Below are 16,540 nucleotides of genomic sequence, written 5' to 3' on the forward strand. Positions count from 1 at the left end.
GAGCGGTAGTTTATTGTGCACCCACACCTATCGTTTGAGTGGTATTTCTTGGTGCACCTGCACTCATCCTCTGAGCGGAAGTTTATTATGCACCCACATTCATCTTGTGAGCGGTAGTTCATTGTACACCCCTCAATCATCTTGTGAGCGGCAGTTTATTGTACTCCCTGTCAGCAATAGTCATCCTGTCAGCAATAGTTTATTGAACACCTGCACTCATCCTTAGAGTGGTAGTTTATTGTGGTCCCGCACTCATCCTGTGAGCGGGAGTTTATTGTGTTCCAATACTCATCCTGTGAGTAGTAGTTTATTGTGCACCCCGCACTCATCCTGTGAGTAGTAATTTATTGTGCACCCCTACTCATCCTGTGAGTTGTAGTTTATTGTGCACACTCATTCATCCTATGAGCGGTAGTTTATTGTGCACCCGCACTCATCCTTTGAGCGGTAGTTTATTGTGCACCCGCACTCATCCTTTGAGTGGTAGTTTATTTGGCACCGACACTCATTCTTGAGCGGTAGTTTATTGTGCACACGCACTCATCCTTTGAGTGGTAGTTTATTTGGCACCGACACTCATCCTTGAGCGGTAGTTTATTGTGCACACGCACTCATCCAATGTATTAAGGGTTGTGGTTCTGTGTTTTAGCTCTTTTGTAGTGGGGAGGAAGTTAGTGCAAACAGCTTTGTCCTTTTCTTCTTTTAATTGTGAAAATATATAATATCATCTACCGGACCACATACTAGCTATCGAGTGAGTGGTTGTACAGTTCTGTTGCTCAAGATGGTCTGGCTGTTGGGGTCTATTTGCACTTGGACAAGATGCACATCTGAGCGTAATTTGACGCTGCTGTTGCCACCTGCTGCTGTTGACAACTGCTGCTGAGTTGAGTGCTTGCAAAATGCTGTCGATGAATGAGGGTCACCACATGTGCGACCAGGTGCGTCCAAAATTGCTCAGCATTCTATCATCGGCGTCCTCGACATCCTGCTTGACAAACTTCCTGGTTGTGTACCTAACTAATATTTATGTACACTTATCAACGGTGGCCTTAAACAAGCTTTGAGAGACGTTCAACACCTACTCGGACATGCATGAATATAGGGTACATTGTATAAATATAATTCTAAAAACTAAGCTATCCATGGAGCATCATGACTAACTAGCTAAACGTCTTTGCATACTGGAGGCAGTAGGTCCATCTGCAGGTAGAGGCAGTGATTGAAGCAGTAGATCAGAAGTCGATGCAGGGATCATGATGTTGGAAAACTTGACTCATGTAAATCAATTAATTGAATTGATTTCGATAGCTTACGAAGGACCACCACATTTTTTTAGAAAAAAAAAGTGGAAAACAGGGTAGAGCAAGTGGTTTGATATTTTACTCCATGAACTTTACTCCATTTACTATGGATATTTTAATTATTAATGCATTGATTATTAAAGGGACTGTATTATGAGTCAAATCCTCTCACCCAAAATTGGGTGTTGCATGCAAAAAGATTAATATATCCCAAGCATTATTTCAGTGCTGGTTCGTTCACTGGAGTAAATGAATATTGAATGAATTGGGTAATTGTAATTAGAGGCGAATGTGCCTCAAGATACTACAATAATATAGATTAATATATTACTAAAGCAATAGGTTAGTAATATTGTTTTCATTAGATCATCATTAAAACTGTAGGGTTATTTATCTACAGACAACATTACCAGCTTACCTGTAAATTGAGAGATATGAAGTCAGTTGCCACACTCCACTGACGACGTATTGCGTCGGACACGCAATTGTTGCTCGTGAAGGTGGGGAAGCTTAACACCTCGCTTGACGTGGACCAAGGAGCTGGAAGGCAATTACATTGTAGAAATCTTCTACTTGAGTAACTACAGACACATGGGGACGAGCTCCCTCGTAAACTATTAACTAAAGTATGTTGGAAAGGGTAGAAGTGCGTAGGCACATGTTTGCGACCTAGTCTATAATGTAGTTAACATTACCATTACAGCTAGACATAAAAGCTATGAATGTTATCTTGAGGTTATCTTGAGATGATTTCGGGGCTTTAGCGTCCCCGCGGCCCGGTCCTTGACCAGGCCTCCACCCCCAGGAAGCAGCCCGTGACAGCTGACTAACACCCAGGTACCTATTTACTGCTAGGTAACAGGGGCATAGGGTGAAAGAAACTTTGCTCATTGTTTCTCGCCGGCGCCCGGGATCGACCCCGGGACCACAGGATCACAAGTCCAGCGTGCTGTCCGCTCGGCCGACCGGCTCCCTTTAGAGCACCCTCCCGTTAGGTGCTAGTTCTTCACGATCGTCGTCATCCTCTGCTACATTCCGACAGTCAGAAGCTGGGGAGCTGATATAACGCATCCATTGTCCTTTAAAGACTGGAACACCACAAGTGCATAAGCGTGTATCAGACTGTTGTTTGTGTGCTGTCAAAATAACGGGTCTGGACAGAAGGTTGTAAGTGTGAATACCAGGTGTCGTGGTACCACTGTTCGTGTCTGAAACCAGAGTGGTGTCACAATGGTAGGTGTCAGTCATTACGTTGTCATTTACAGGTACTGGGTTATCATTGTCAACAGTCAGGAGGACAAATTTCATGTGACTGAGATGATCATTTATATGTTCACCTGTAGCTCGGTTTTTCAGTTTGTACTTGTTTTCTATGATATGCTCAAGACTTCTGTAAGATTCAAGAAACTTCTCAGTCAGCTTGTACATGGGATCATCTCTCCCAAAAAGCACAAAATTAGGTGTATTTTCTATTGAGGAGTTGACACAGTAGTTTATTGAGCTTTAGACGATTGGCATAAGTTCATCCCATTTGTGACTGGCCCTAGTGACTGTTACTCTGAGTGCATCAAGGTCTTTCTTATTTAGCCTTTCAACGAGGCCATTGCTAGCCGGTTGATAAGGCATTATATTAAAATTTTTGATGTTGAACAGTTTAGCCAGTTGTTCCAAAACAGAATAATTGAATTCCGGGCCGTTGTCAGTGAGTATAACCCTAGGTGGACTATACCTGCAAATTATGTTATTATCAGAGAAATAATGCTGATGGTTACAGTGATAAAGACAATGCGGTCTGGGTATATTTTTTTATTGGTCACTATAATACAGGCATTTTAGGAAGTACAGACTTATATTAATTTGCACGAATATAATCTTTGCAAGTTCTACATCTCAGTTCTACATTTCCACCTATCTCAGCGTGTAAATGATGACATTTTGACGAATTAATTTTAAATTAATTTTTATAATTAATCTTAGTGATAACTTGTTTAATGTTTCTAGTAATTATTATTTCACATTACACATATTTCTGATTAATTATCATGTTAAAGATTAATTTACTAATTTTAATAATAATATAAAATCATCTAATTTAAGTATGTATCCTTCAGTGTATGCATATATATTATATATATATTAATATTAGTATATTTTGGTAGCAGTCTTTCCTGTAGACATATATTATTAAATATGACCGAAAAAGTAAGATTAATAATTCTAACACGAATTTTCTCTATATTTCTTGTTTCTTTTCACTGTTGATGGTAATTGAAAAATCAGTTCTCCAAAATTAATTTTTATTTCTAATCTGACGCGACATTTGAACGCATTTCGTAATAACTTATTACATTTTCAAAGACTTTTAGTTTACACACACACACAACTATAACCTGCAAACACTAAACAGAGTTCTTACAATGATTTAAACAGCTTTCATTTTATTTTATACCCGCATTTTGGGTGAGGTGATATGTTACAACGGTTTTGGATGAGGTGAACAAAGCTTTCAACACAAGACAGAACACGAAACAATGGGTATTAATTGGGTAAATTGAAGGTAAGAATGAAAGTAACTGCAGAGGGCCTTTTGGCCCAAATTTCTTGATGCTTCTCTATATTGGAGCGGAGTCTTGAAGTGGGTAGAATATAGTTGTGCATTAATTGGCTGTTGATTGCTGGTGTTGACTTCTTGATGTGTAGTGCCTCGCAGATGTCAAGCCGCTTGCTATCGCTGTATCTATCAATGATTTCTGTGTTGTTTGCTAAGATTTCTCTGGTGATGGTCTGGTTGTGGGAAGAGATTATATGTTCCTTAATGGAGCCCTGCTGCTTATGCATCGTTAATCGCCTGGAAAGAGATGTTGTTGTCTTGCCTATATACTGAGTTCTTTGAGACAACAACATCTCTTTCCAGGCGATTAACGTTTTGAAGTTTCTATAACACCAGCAATCAATTTTTTTTTGTTTTACTATAAAACCAAAAAAACCGGCCAGCCTACTCATGAGAAACTCTCCAGACAGAGGGTCATACATAAGACAATAGGTCTAAACTGTAGGCTGAAGAACACACATATATATCATGGTTACAATCAATGTTTTAATGTATGGATATGCGAAAACAACTTTCTACTGTGCACTGCCACACAAGGGCAGGGATGGGTTTATAAGTAATGCAGCTTAGAAGTAATATAAATAAAGATAAAAATTGTTCTTCATTCTTTAAAATGGACAAGCAAATTTTGGATAAATTGTTAGGATGTCGTCCAGAACACCTTAGTCAATAAAATAGTTACACAGTTGGTGGTACAAGAGGGCAGGAGGTCTAAAGTTCTTTACGGCTTCACATTCATCAATATAGTGTTCTAGTGAATGCATTAAAGGTTTATCACAGAGTTTACAATCTGAGTATTCTGGTCGTGGCTCAGCCTCACTAACCTGCCAGATGTGTCTATAGCCAAGGCGAATTCGCGCAATGACTACATCACATTGCCTGGTTCGGTTACTGTGCTGACCATACAAATACCTATTATTACAAATTTTGTCATAACTTTTAATACTGCAGCTTCCAGGTCTCTGGGCATTTCTTAGTACTTCTAAATCTGAATTAATTTCTTTAATTTGTATGTTTCTAATAACTGCATTAGATAGTCCAAAGTCATAATCAATGTTTTCTTTCCTACAAGCCTCATTGGCCAATTGATCTACAAAGTCATGTTTTTCAACTCCAACATGGGATGGGATCCACACAAATTTTATACAAGAGTTATTATCATTGGCAAAAATTACATTCCATTTAATATTACAAGCTACTTCCGACATACATTGTGATGGGTTATTTAAGGACTGCAGAGCACTTTTAGAGTCACAGAAAATAACTCCACCACCATTGAGCTTAAGGTATTCAGTGGCTAGATAAATGCCCAATAGCTCGGTCTGTGTCGTGCTTGCCCAGTTGTTCAATCTCTGTGTACTAGTCATGATCATTTCATTCCCTTTGTACAATGCACATGCACAACCTGTTCTACCAGTGCCTAACTGCACAGAGCCATCAGTAAAGGCATAGGATTCAGTCGGTTTGAGAATTTGAAGATGACTGTCAATAGCTTCTAATGTTATACATCTCAAAATGTCAGTGTTATACATTTGTTTTACACTGATGGGGGTATAATGCAGAGAGACCTCCACATCTTTCCAAGGGGAAACAGTTTTATCAGGGTTAAGAGACACATTCAGTTTCTGAAGATTATAGGCACAACAACTGAGCCACACACTGTAGGGAGCTTTTTGCGGCGGATTGAGGGAACAGAATTGAGGGAAGTCAGAATTGTTTAGAATGGATCTCGATTTAATTTGAATAGAGCTGGGGGGACCATTATTTTTCAAAGTTTTGGCGCAAAACATAGTACTAAGTAGAACTATTCTTTCGTAAATGGAAGGTAAGTTTAGTTCCTTTCTCATGTTAACAATTCTGACAGTTCTAGGACAACCCAGGATGATGCGCATGGCATCATTCTGTACTACATCTAGGCCTTGTAATTGTTTAGGAGAAAAATTAAAAAGATGCAAGGCATAATAATCAACAACAAATCGTATAAAGGCAATATAAAAACTACGAGCATATTTTATGTTAATGCCAAATCTTTTGCCAACAAGAGTTTTGAGAAGTTTAAGACGCTCAACTAGTTTTTTGAGCAGGTTGCTGACGAGATTTGTATCATTAACCTCGACTCCAAGATATTTATAAGACTCGCACGCCTCCACGGGTACTCCATTAATAGTATAGTTAACATGAAGAGAATGGGGAATAAGAACCCTTGTTTTATCAACAGAGATTATGAGGCCACATTCTACTACTTTCTTGGAGAATGCATCAAGTAACACTTGTAGCCTTGGTTTACTGTGTGCCATAATACAAATATCATCAGCATAACATATAACAGTTTCCGTAGGTTGTACAGGTATGTCATGGATGAGTTTGTGCATAAGTATATTGAAGAGCATAGGGCTTAGGACACCACCTTGAGGTGTGCCTAGTTCGAATGCATCCGTTCTTGTACTTTTAACTCCTTTAAATAGGACACTAGCACGCCTGTTGGATAGGTAGCTCTTTATCCAACTCAGAAGATTACCTTTGATTCCAAATTCAGCAAGTTGCTCTAATATTATTTCGCCATTCGCTACATCGAAAGCTGACTTCAGGTCAATAAAGGCTGCCTGTGTCCCATCCTGGGAGTTTACAAAATATTCAGCAAAGCATGTTTGTGTGCTACACTTGGGCATGAACCCATATAGGTTTGGGGCCAGTTTTTCTTTGACCTGAAACATGACACGATTCAGAACAATTCTCTCCAAGACTTTACACATGCAAGATGTAAGGGAAATGGGTCTGAAGTTTTGAGAGTTAGGTTTAGGAACTGGTATTATGAGACTTTGTGTCCATTTCTTTGGCAAGATACCTTGTGAGAGACTCATTTGATAGAGGTCAAGCAGAGGGTGGCTAGGGACATCATTCAGTAAGCTCAAGATGTTATAAGTTATACCATCCTCACCAGGGGCAGTTTGCTTAGGTTTTCCTAATGCTGATGTTAATTCAAAGGGGGTTATAGGAAACTGATCTGTTAAATCTGGTGAGGAGCGTGCTATTTCAATATTAAAGTTTCTGTTAAAGTTGGTATGTCTTAAATGCTGCTGTATATCTGGGGGTAAGGAAGAAATTTGAGACACTAGACCATTGCGCTAAGAGCATGTCAGCATATTCTGCAGGAGTATGATGAAGCTGAAGGTTTGGTAATGTTTTTAATTTTGTTCCACATTTCTGATAATGTTGTAATTCTATTGATACCTTGTAGGAATTGTTCCCAATATGTGTTCTTAACTTGACCCTTAAGCTCGCGAAAATCTCTGTTGGCATTAAGGAATGCAAGTAAATTGTCAGCTGTTTTGTCTCGTTTATAAGAGTCAGCAGCTGAAGCACTTTAGCTCTGCAATAAAAAAAAGGATCCTCTGTCCATGAGGAAGAACGAGTGTTCTTTTTTTCCTTGATTTAACCCAGGTATCATAATAACTGGTAATGATACTGACAAGATCATTGTAAAAGTGGTCCACTGAGACAGGTGTATACCTAGTGTACCACTTATGTACATAAGCCTTAAAGTGCTGTTTAAGATTGTCTGGAATGTTAATTTTAACTCTAGGATGAGGATTGGACCTAATATCCGCCACATTGTATTCACAATATATTGCAAAGTGATCACTTACTAGTTCTGGGATGAGCTTAACGTTGACGTTGTTATCTACTGGGCTGTATCCAATCACATAATCCAGCCTACCCCCTAATAAATGGGTCTGTTTATCAGTATCATACACAGTAATATTATGATCATTAAGGTATTTCCAGAAGACCCTTCCATTATTGTTACACTGAACATCACCAAGAGCAGTGTGACGAGCATTAAAGTCACCCATACATAACATAGCTGTGTTACCTGTAGGTTTCGGTAGCAGGTCTGCTTTAAGTACACTGCATCGTCCATATATATTATACAGTAGGAAATGGCTATTTGCAGTTTGTAATTTGAATTTTTGATAATGTATACTATCACTCCTGTGATTTTTAATTAGTTTACAGATTAATCCACTCTTAATATACGTTAGTAAACCAGTTCCAATACTGTTGTATGCTATATACCCAGGTATCCTGGGTGGGACCTTCTTGATAGTTGTGGACGTATATGGTTCCTGTAAACAGATCAAATCCACGTCTCTCATTTTAGCATACAAGATTACGTCATTTATCCGAAGATAAACACTTCGAATATTCCAAGAAAGAAACTTAATTGTTTTTGTTTGATAAGCCATGGTCTCTATCAAGGGAATTAAGGTAACATTTAAGCTCGTTAAACACTTGGACAACATAAGTAATTTTGTTCCGTGTGTCCTGAGTTCTTTTGTCTAGGAGGCGTCTAACCTGAGTAGGAGTTGGTGTTCTCTTAAACTCTCTACCTCCAACCAAATCAAGGGTGTCTTGACGATCTAGTTGGGGTGCCAGTGAGGGATCAATGACTACTCTAACACCACCCCCTCCCCGCTCAGCTCGTTGTCGCCGTGTGGGGGCTTCGTGGGCGGCTGCCGGAGTGTTATGCTCCTTGGGACAGTCCTCTGTCCTTTTCTAGCCTTGTGCTCCTGCTGCCGTCCTCTCCAATTCTGCTGGGCACCTTTTCCTTTTCCTTCTGTTTCGTTTTTCTCCCCCCTCTTCTCCTATCTGCTTGCCGTTTCCTGCCGACCTTTTGCTCGTTCTAGTTCTTCCCTTGGACTTCTTCTATTTTGACGCCCGGGTGCTTGAGGAGGCATACTCATGCACCCGTAGAACTGCAGTACCCGACGTCGAGAGCGAGGGGAACCTTTTATTGTCAATCCCCACTTCGTCACTGAACCCGATCTCGACGGACTGTCGGTTTCTTAAGGTGGCGTTTGTGGGGCGTATACTCACGACGCACCCCTAGGAGGCCCCGACAAGATCGGCGATTGCTTCTTGTTGGGTGTCCTGCCTCTAATTGTGGCTCCATGGTGGGTGTGGGGGCACATTCGTGAATGAATTCTTCTTTTCGTCAAGATGATAACCCCTGTTTCGGCTGCTTCTGGCTTACCTTCTCAGGCTCGTGGGGTGGGCGACCAAGCCCCCGAGTCGGTCCGTATTGGAAGACCGGGCTCTGTAGCCTACGCTGCATTGGGCCCCGACCTTGCTCCTCCTTTGGCCTCTCTGACTCCTTCCCCTGGCTCCCCTCCCTCCTCTGTGGTTGGGTCGAGCCCCAAGCCCCCAGTGGTGACTACCTCGTCCCCTGGCGCGGCTCCTTCTCTAGTTGTAACTACTGCGCCTTTTAACCCCTCTCTCTCTGGGGGTTCTCACCGCCGTCCTCGTCACGGCCGCCCTCGCTCGATTCCTTCCAGTTCTGCTACCTATCAAGCCTTGTTTGGTCCCGCTTCGTGGGCCAAATATTTTGATCTCCTCCCTCTTGATTCTGCGCCTCCTGACGATTTCTCCCTCCATCGACATCTCATTGATTCCGTGGATGTCTCCATTACTTTCAATCCCACTCGTCTCGGTACACGTGTCGTTGCTGCTCCTTCTCAGGATGCTGCTTCCCGCTTGGCTGCCTTATCCTGCCTTGGCGAGACCCCCGTTCGGGTCTCGACGAACGCTCAGTTGAATGCCAGTGTTGGCACTATTTTGCTCCCGCCCCATGTTGCGACCGGTGTTCGGGACCTGCGCGACTGCCACGACGATATTCGACATATCCTCGCTGCCCAGGGCCATTCTATTCTCCAGGTGGACACGTTTACTCGTCCCCCTCGTGGTAGTCGCCGTCAACCCCTCCGGGTTGTGAAGATTACCTTTGATGGTAGGACCCTTCCACCCTCTGTCATTCTTGCTGGTGCCAGGTGCTCTGTCCAGGAGTACATTCCTTCTCCTCGGCTCTGCAACAAGTGCTGGAGGTTTGGGCATGGTGCCCTCCGCTGCTCCGGGACTGTCTCTCTCTGTCCTTTGTGTGGTGGCGAAGGTCACTCTAAGTCGGAGTGCACTTCTCCCCAGGCTCGTTGCCTCAACTGTGGTGAGGCCCATCCTACCTTCTCCCGTGCGTGTGTCCATTACAAGCTTGAGGCAGCCGTCCTCAACCTGAAGCACCGGGAGCGTTTATCTTTTCCTGAGGCGAGACGCCAGGTTCGCCGGCTCCCGCCTTATGCTACTATCTCTTATGCTCGCGTGTTGCGCTCTTCCTCTCCTCGTCCTTCCCGCCTTCCTCAGACTCACAACCGTTTCCGGGCCTTGGACCCTGATGCGCCCACTGCCCCCTCCTCTGTTCCTTTGGGTTCTCTCCCGAAGGATCCTCCTCCTGGTCCTCTGTCTGGGGTTCCCCTTCCTTCTACCCGGTCTGTCGTGTCTTCTGTTTCTTCCTCGTCCCCCTCCGATCCTCCTTCCCATCCTCTTCCTCCATCTATCGGCTCTCCCCACCGCCTGTCGGTGCGGGCGGATGTCCATCGCTCTCCTAACAGCCGTCGTGTGTGCTCTCGTTCGGCTTCTCCTGTTGAGTCACTGGAATCCGTTGCCCGGTACGTAGTTGCTGGGACACCGGTCTCTTTAAGTCAGAAGCGTAAGCCTGGCTCCTCTCCTTCCTCTTCCCCGGCGGGTAAGAAGGCTTCGCTTTCTTCCTCAGCTCCTCCTTCTGGCTCTGTTGCTTCTTCCCCTCCCGTTTCAGTGCTTGCGCCCCCTGTTCCTGCTATGGAGGTTTCTTTGGCCCCTGCTTCCCTTTCGGTTGCTGCTCTTGCTGGGGTGCGCTCCCCTCTTTCTACTCCCCCTCCTCCTGCTGCTGTCCGTGACTGCTCCTCTCCGTTGTCTCCTCCTCTTCCTCCTCCTCCTCCTCCTCCGGACCCTGCCCGCCCACCTCTGATCTGTTCTCCCGTTTCCTTCCCTCCGTCTTTGCTCAGTTTACCCATGCCCCCTAACCCTGACTTTGCTGACCCTGATCCCGACCCTGATATTCTTTAACGTGCTCTGTTGCTCTTTCGCCTTTGTTTCTTCCTTGTTCTCTGTTTTTGTCCTTTCTCTTCTCGTCGTTGTCCATTCTTCAATGGAACGTTCGAGGTTATTACGCCAATTTCCTCGAACTCCAACTTCTGATTTCGCGGTTTTCGCCCCTTTGTGTCTGTCTCCAGGAGCCAATGCTTGGTGCTCGTCCTGGTCGTTTTCGTGACTATTCCTTTCTCTCCCCCCCCCCCAGCCATTGCTGGGGCTTCTAATTCTTCTGCTCTCTTGATTCGGGCTGATGTTCCCTTTGTTCCTTTACTTTTTCCTTCGCCTCTCCATTGTTCTGCTGCTCGTATCTTTGTGGGGAAATGGTACACAGTTTGTTCCCTTTATCTCCCCCCGAGTGTCCCGCTCTCTCTTCCTGATTTGAAACACCTCCTAGTCTCCTTGCCGGAGCCTGTGCCCCTGCTGGGTGACTTCAATTGTCGTCATTCTCTTTGGGGTGACGTTCTGACGAATACCCGGGGTCGCCTCCTTGAGCCGTTTCTCCTCTCTTCTTCCCTGTCTCTTCTGAATTCTGGTGAGCCCACTCATTTGGACTCTCGGACTCGCACCCTTTCTTGTCTTGATCTTTCTCTCTGCTCTTCTTCTCTTTACTTAGATTTCACGTGGCAGGTTCTTGATGACCTCCATGGAAGTGATCATTTCCCCATCCTTGTTTCCTTTTTCTCTTTTCGCCCTTCCCTCTCTTTCCCTAGGTGGCAGTTTGCTAAGGCAGACTGGACCCTATTTACCCTCAGTGCTGCTCTCTCTGACCTCTCCCTTCTGCCTCTCTCTCGCGCTCTCCTCCTTTTTCATGACACTGTCTTCAACGCTGCCCTCCGCTCTATTCCTCGCTCTTCCTCTCGGGGTCCACGGAAGTGCGTTCCCTGGTGGAATGCGGACTGTGCTCGGGCTGTCCGCTGTAAGCGTGCAGCCTGGAAGAGGCACCGCCGTAGGCAGACGACCGATTCTTTTCTTTTCTTTCGGAAAGCGAGTGCGGTGGCCCGTAGGACCATCCGTACGGCTAAACGTGAATGTTGGGCATCTTATGTCTCAACAATTACGTCCGAGACCCCTCTGGCCCAGATCTGGAAGCGTATCCGCAAGATAGCGGGTAAGTTCGTTCCCGATGTTTCACCGGTCCTTCACCTCCATGATACTCTTGTGGCGGACCCGTTGCAGGTCGCTTCCGAACTGGGTTCCCACTTTTCTTCTGTTAGCTCTGGTCTTCATCTTCCCCAATCTTTCCTTCTTCGTAAACCTGTCCTTGAGTCTCGTCCTTTAGATTTCTGCACTCATCTTCAGCTTCCCTATAATGATCCCTTCTCTCTCTCTGAACTTCGTTCTGCCCTGGCCCTCTGCGGTTCTACGGCGGCGGGCTCCGATGGTATTCATTATGAGATGCTTCGCCATCTCCCTCCGAGCACGTCTCAGTATTTACTGAGTCTGTATAATCGAATCTGGGAGTCGTCGTCAGTCCCTGAGGACTGGCTCGAAGCCGTTGTCCTCCCTGTTCGCAAACCGGGGTCTCTGGGTACTTCCCCTAAGGACTTTCGCCCTATTGCTCTCACAAGTTGTGTCTGCAAACTCTTTGAACGTATGGTTAACGTTCGTCTGATGTGGTTCCTGGAACACCATCACCTCCTCTCCCCTTCTCAATTTGGTTTCCGCAAGTGCCGCAGCACGACAGATGTCCTGGTGAACTTGGAGGTCTATATTCGTACTGCTTTTGCTGCGAAGACCTCCGTTGTTGCCGTCTTTTTTGACCTAGAAAAGGCTTACGACACCACTTGGCGTTATCATATCCTATCTCAACTTCATTCTTTTGGCCTTCGTGGTCATCTCCCTCTCTTTCTCCGCAGCTTCCTCTCTCGTCGTTCCTTTCGGGTGCGCCTTGGTACCGCTCTCTCTCCCTCTTTTCAGCAATACGAAGGTGTGCCCCAGGGTAGTGTTCTGAGCACTACTCTTTTTCTGGTTGCCCTCAATGGTCTTCTTTCCTCTCTTCCTTCTGGTGTCTTCTCCGCTCTCTATGTCGATGATCTTACCCTTTGTTGTCAGGGTGATGATTCGCCTCTCCTTCAACGCCGGCTTCAACTTGCGATTGATGCCGTGTCGTCTTGGGCCACAGGTCATGGCTTCAAGTTCTCTACTTCTAAGACTTGTGCCATGACTTTTACGCGGAAACGGGTTGTTCTTCGTCCCTCTTTGTCACTTTATGGTCATCCCCTTGAATACAAAGATTCCGCGAAGCTTTTGGGGTTATTCCTTGACACTCGTTTGTCTTGGTCTCCCCATATCTCTTACCTCCGTGTTGAGTGCTCTAAGGCCCTTACCCTCCTTCGGGTCTTGTCCCATACTTCTTGGGGGGCAGATAGGCGCACTCTCCTTGCTTTACATTCCTCTCTCGTCCTGTCTAAGCTCGATTATGGTTGCCTTGCTTACTCGTCTGCTTCTCCTTCTACTCTTCGCCGTCTTGATGCTTTGCACCATACTGGGTTGCGCCTCAGTTCTGGTGCCTTTCGTTCGACTCCCATCCTTAGATTGTATGTTGACACTGGCTTCCTGTCTCTCCAGGACCGCCGTGATCGCTACTGTCTTCGCTATCTTGCGCGGTCCTTGCAACATCCTTCCTCTCGCCTCTGTCGTGCTTTAACTTTTACCCCTCCTGCGGTTCCTGTTCCTCTTCACCACCTCCCTCTTTCTGTCCGGTTATCTCGCCTACAGGATTCTCTCTCCGTTCGTATTTCTGATGTTTCTCCTCGTGTTGTTCCTTCTTTGCCCCCGTGGAGGGTCCCTCTTCCGCGGTTTTGTACTTCCTTGACCCGTGTCACTAAAGCTTTTACCCCTCCTACGGTTCTAAAACGCCTTTTCCTCGAGCACTTTTCTTCTCACTCCCGCTCCGTTTCTGTCTTCACCGATGGGTCTAAGTCAGCGGACGGTGTTGGCTACTCTGTTGTTTTTCCTGATCGCACTTATATGTGTCGCTTGCCTCCGGAGACTAGCATCTTTACAGCGGAACTTTATGCTATTCTCTATGCTCTTCGTCTCCTGCTTTCTCGTTGTCAGTCTTCCTTTGTGGTTGTTGTTGACTCTCGTAGTGCCCTCATGGCTCTCGGGTCCTTTAATCCGGTTCATCCAGTAGTTGTCGAGATCCAGCATTGGCTGTTTCTCGTTCACAGTAAATTTAAGTCGGTTGAGTTTTGTTGGGTTCCCAGCCATATTGGTGTGTCTTTAAATGAGCGTGCGGATGCTGCCGCTAAGGAAGCTGTCCGCTCTTGTCCCATCTCTCGTAAAGGCATTCCGTATTCCGAATTTTACCCGGTTATCCATTCCTCAGTCCTTACCCGTTGGCAGGCTTCTTGGTTGTCTGTTACTGGTAACAAGCTACGTACTCTTAAATGTTGTGTTTCCTCGTGGCCGTCCTCCTTCCACCGTAACCGGCGGTGGGAAACAGCTCTGGCGAGGTTGCGTATTGGCCATACTCGCTTAACCCATGGTCACTTGATGGAGCGCCGCCCTGCTCCTTATTGTCCTAGTTGCATTGTCCCTCTTACGGTCGTGCATGTCCTTCTTGAATGTCCTGACTTCCAGGACGAGCGTGTGTCTTGCTTTCCAACCGCCCCTCGCGGTCACCTGTCCCTCGATAGAATTCTTGGTGACTCGGATACTTTTGATATCGTTCGCCTTATGCGTTTTTGTTCTCGTATTGGCATCCTTGGTGATATTTAGCGCCCTCTGATTATTTTGCGTATTTGATGGTGCTACATAGCCTTCCCGGTTTGGTGCCTTCTTTTGATAATTACTTACTTACTTACTCTAACACCATGCCCTACGGGGATTTGGCACTCACGTTCCGTAGAGATAGGTGAAGTAGCCTCAGCAGCTGCAACATTACCACTCTCATCACTACTGGTGCTGGGAGAATTTACTTGATCACTATCGCTAGCATGATTCACTTCACTATCACCGGGCAGATTCGTCTCTAATGTTTTTATTTTAATTTCCAGTTCAATAATTTGATTTTTTAACCAGTTAATTTCTTCTGTATCTTTGCTTGTTTGCCTTAGTCCGTCGAGGGTTGGAAACTGCTTACTAGAGGTGACATTAGGAGCTTCCAGCTGGGTGCCTCCTGCAGCTGGACCAGACGCCTCTGGCGTCCTGCTCATGCTAGAGAGGGCGGGGCGTCGAGGGCAGTCACGATGCCAAACATCTACACCTTGACGCATACACCTGGGACACTTCCGGACCGGAGGAGAGGTTTCCTCTCCGTCCTCAAGGGTAGGGGTGTCCCTGTAAGGACACTCCCTTGTTTTGTGCTGTTCAGCACAGAGCCCACACACAGGGTCATGTCGGCAGTATGGAGAGATATGATGAGTACCATGGCACTTATAACAAACAACAGGGGGGGATACCCAAGGTTTTATAGGACTTGATGGGATGAAATGTTACCTTGAGGTGCTTCGTCTCAAAGAAGGTGTAATGTTCAGGGGGAGGGTCACTGCCATTCCAAACAATGATGATCCTGTTGAGAGGGTGACCATCCTAATGTAACCGTCTTGCCTTGTAGACCCCGTCAAGGTTATAAGCTCTATCAAGAGGATACTCTTCGGGAAAACTGGTAACAATATATTCCTTAAATTTTTTAGGTCGATTGATGATGTCTTCTCTGGTGAAAACAATATTAGCAATCTCACCTTTAACCAGTTGAGTGATGATATCTTCTTGCTTATGTGATACAAAGATGTAAGGGGATGTTGGTCTAGGTCGAACTATATCGAGGAGTGTTTTGGAGAACCTAATAGAAAGTTGTTCGAACCATTTCAGTTTATCGTTGGTGGATGTTCCAGATGGGAATGCCAGGCGCACATAGTCAGCGCGGGGAGCAATAGGAGGCGTGGGTGGGCGGGCCCCTGGCTGGGTGGGCCCACCACCGCCCACCTCCACGTTCTTCACACAGGTTCCAGTATTCCTGTCATCATTGCCAATGTTCTCATCGCCATCAGCAGAGCCTGCACGTTTAGCATTTCTTCTCGCATTCCGTGATCTTTGCACCTGCCACTCATTTTCGTTATCCTAATTAGCATCGGGTTCCATGTCATCGGGTGACTGCAACCCACTTCGAGCATCAACATATTCCTCGGCGACGGGCTCAGGATCCATTGCTTGGAGATCACTTGGATTAGCAAGCACAACAGAAGATAGGTTGGTACTGAGCCCGGTTGCCATGACAACGGGCCAGGAGGCGCAGCACAGGGAAGCTGCCCGGGGCTGCACCACTCGCCCAGGCTAGGACACAGTTACCCACCTCATGTAAACACACTACCAGTCGCGCACACAAACCACGACCCTGGGAAGGAGGGCCCAAGGACTATTTTACACACGATGGGAGCGTGGGGCCAGGTACACCACAAGGCGGCCCAGTGCCGTCCCACTGTACCTCTGGGTAGACTCCAGATACCGCCACACAAATAATGTCTGCATGAAGTTCTATACAATCCAGCTATCCACAACCTACAACAGATGGTAGTCAGGGTGTCGCACACTTAGTACCGCTGCAGCTGAACGATTGGGCACGCTAAAGGCTCAATGTTAGGACTAGGCCTGTGTTAAACCGGACGAGGGGCACATCCTGACCAGCCAGTCCCGAGCTACGGGAGAACTGAAAAAGTGA

General features: G+C 45.7%; 1 protein-coding gene across 1 annotated transcript; it reads right to left on the reverse strand.

Annotated features, from left to right (window-relative positions):
• Positions 1 to 2,807: 2,807 nt before the first annotated feature.
• LOC138365088 (uncharacterized) lies at positions 2,808 to 15,035 on the reverse strand. Its single transcript, XM_069325198.1, has 2 exons — positions 14,677 to 15,035; positions 2,808 to 3,033 (listed from the first exon to the last, which is right to left on the reverse strand). The coding sequence occupies exons 1-2, from the start codon at positions 15,033 to 15,035 to the stop codon at positions 2,808 to 2,810; spliced, it is 585 nt and encodes a 194-aa protein (XP_069181299.1).
• Between the last annotated feature and the right edge of the window lie 1,505 nt (positions 15,036 to 16,540).

The sequence above is a fragment of the Procambarus clarkii genome, chromosome 15, assembly GCF_040958095.1.
Source record: "Procambarus clarkii isolate CNS0578487 chromosome 15, FALCON_Pclarkii_2.0, whole genome shotgun sequence".
In the NCBI taxonomy this organism is placed as follows: Eukaryota; Metazoa; Arthropoda; class Malacostraca; order Decapoda; family Cambaridae; genus Procambarus; species Procambarus clarkii.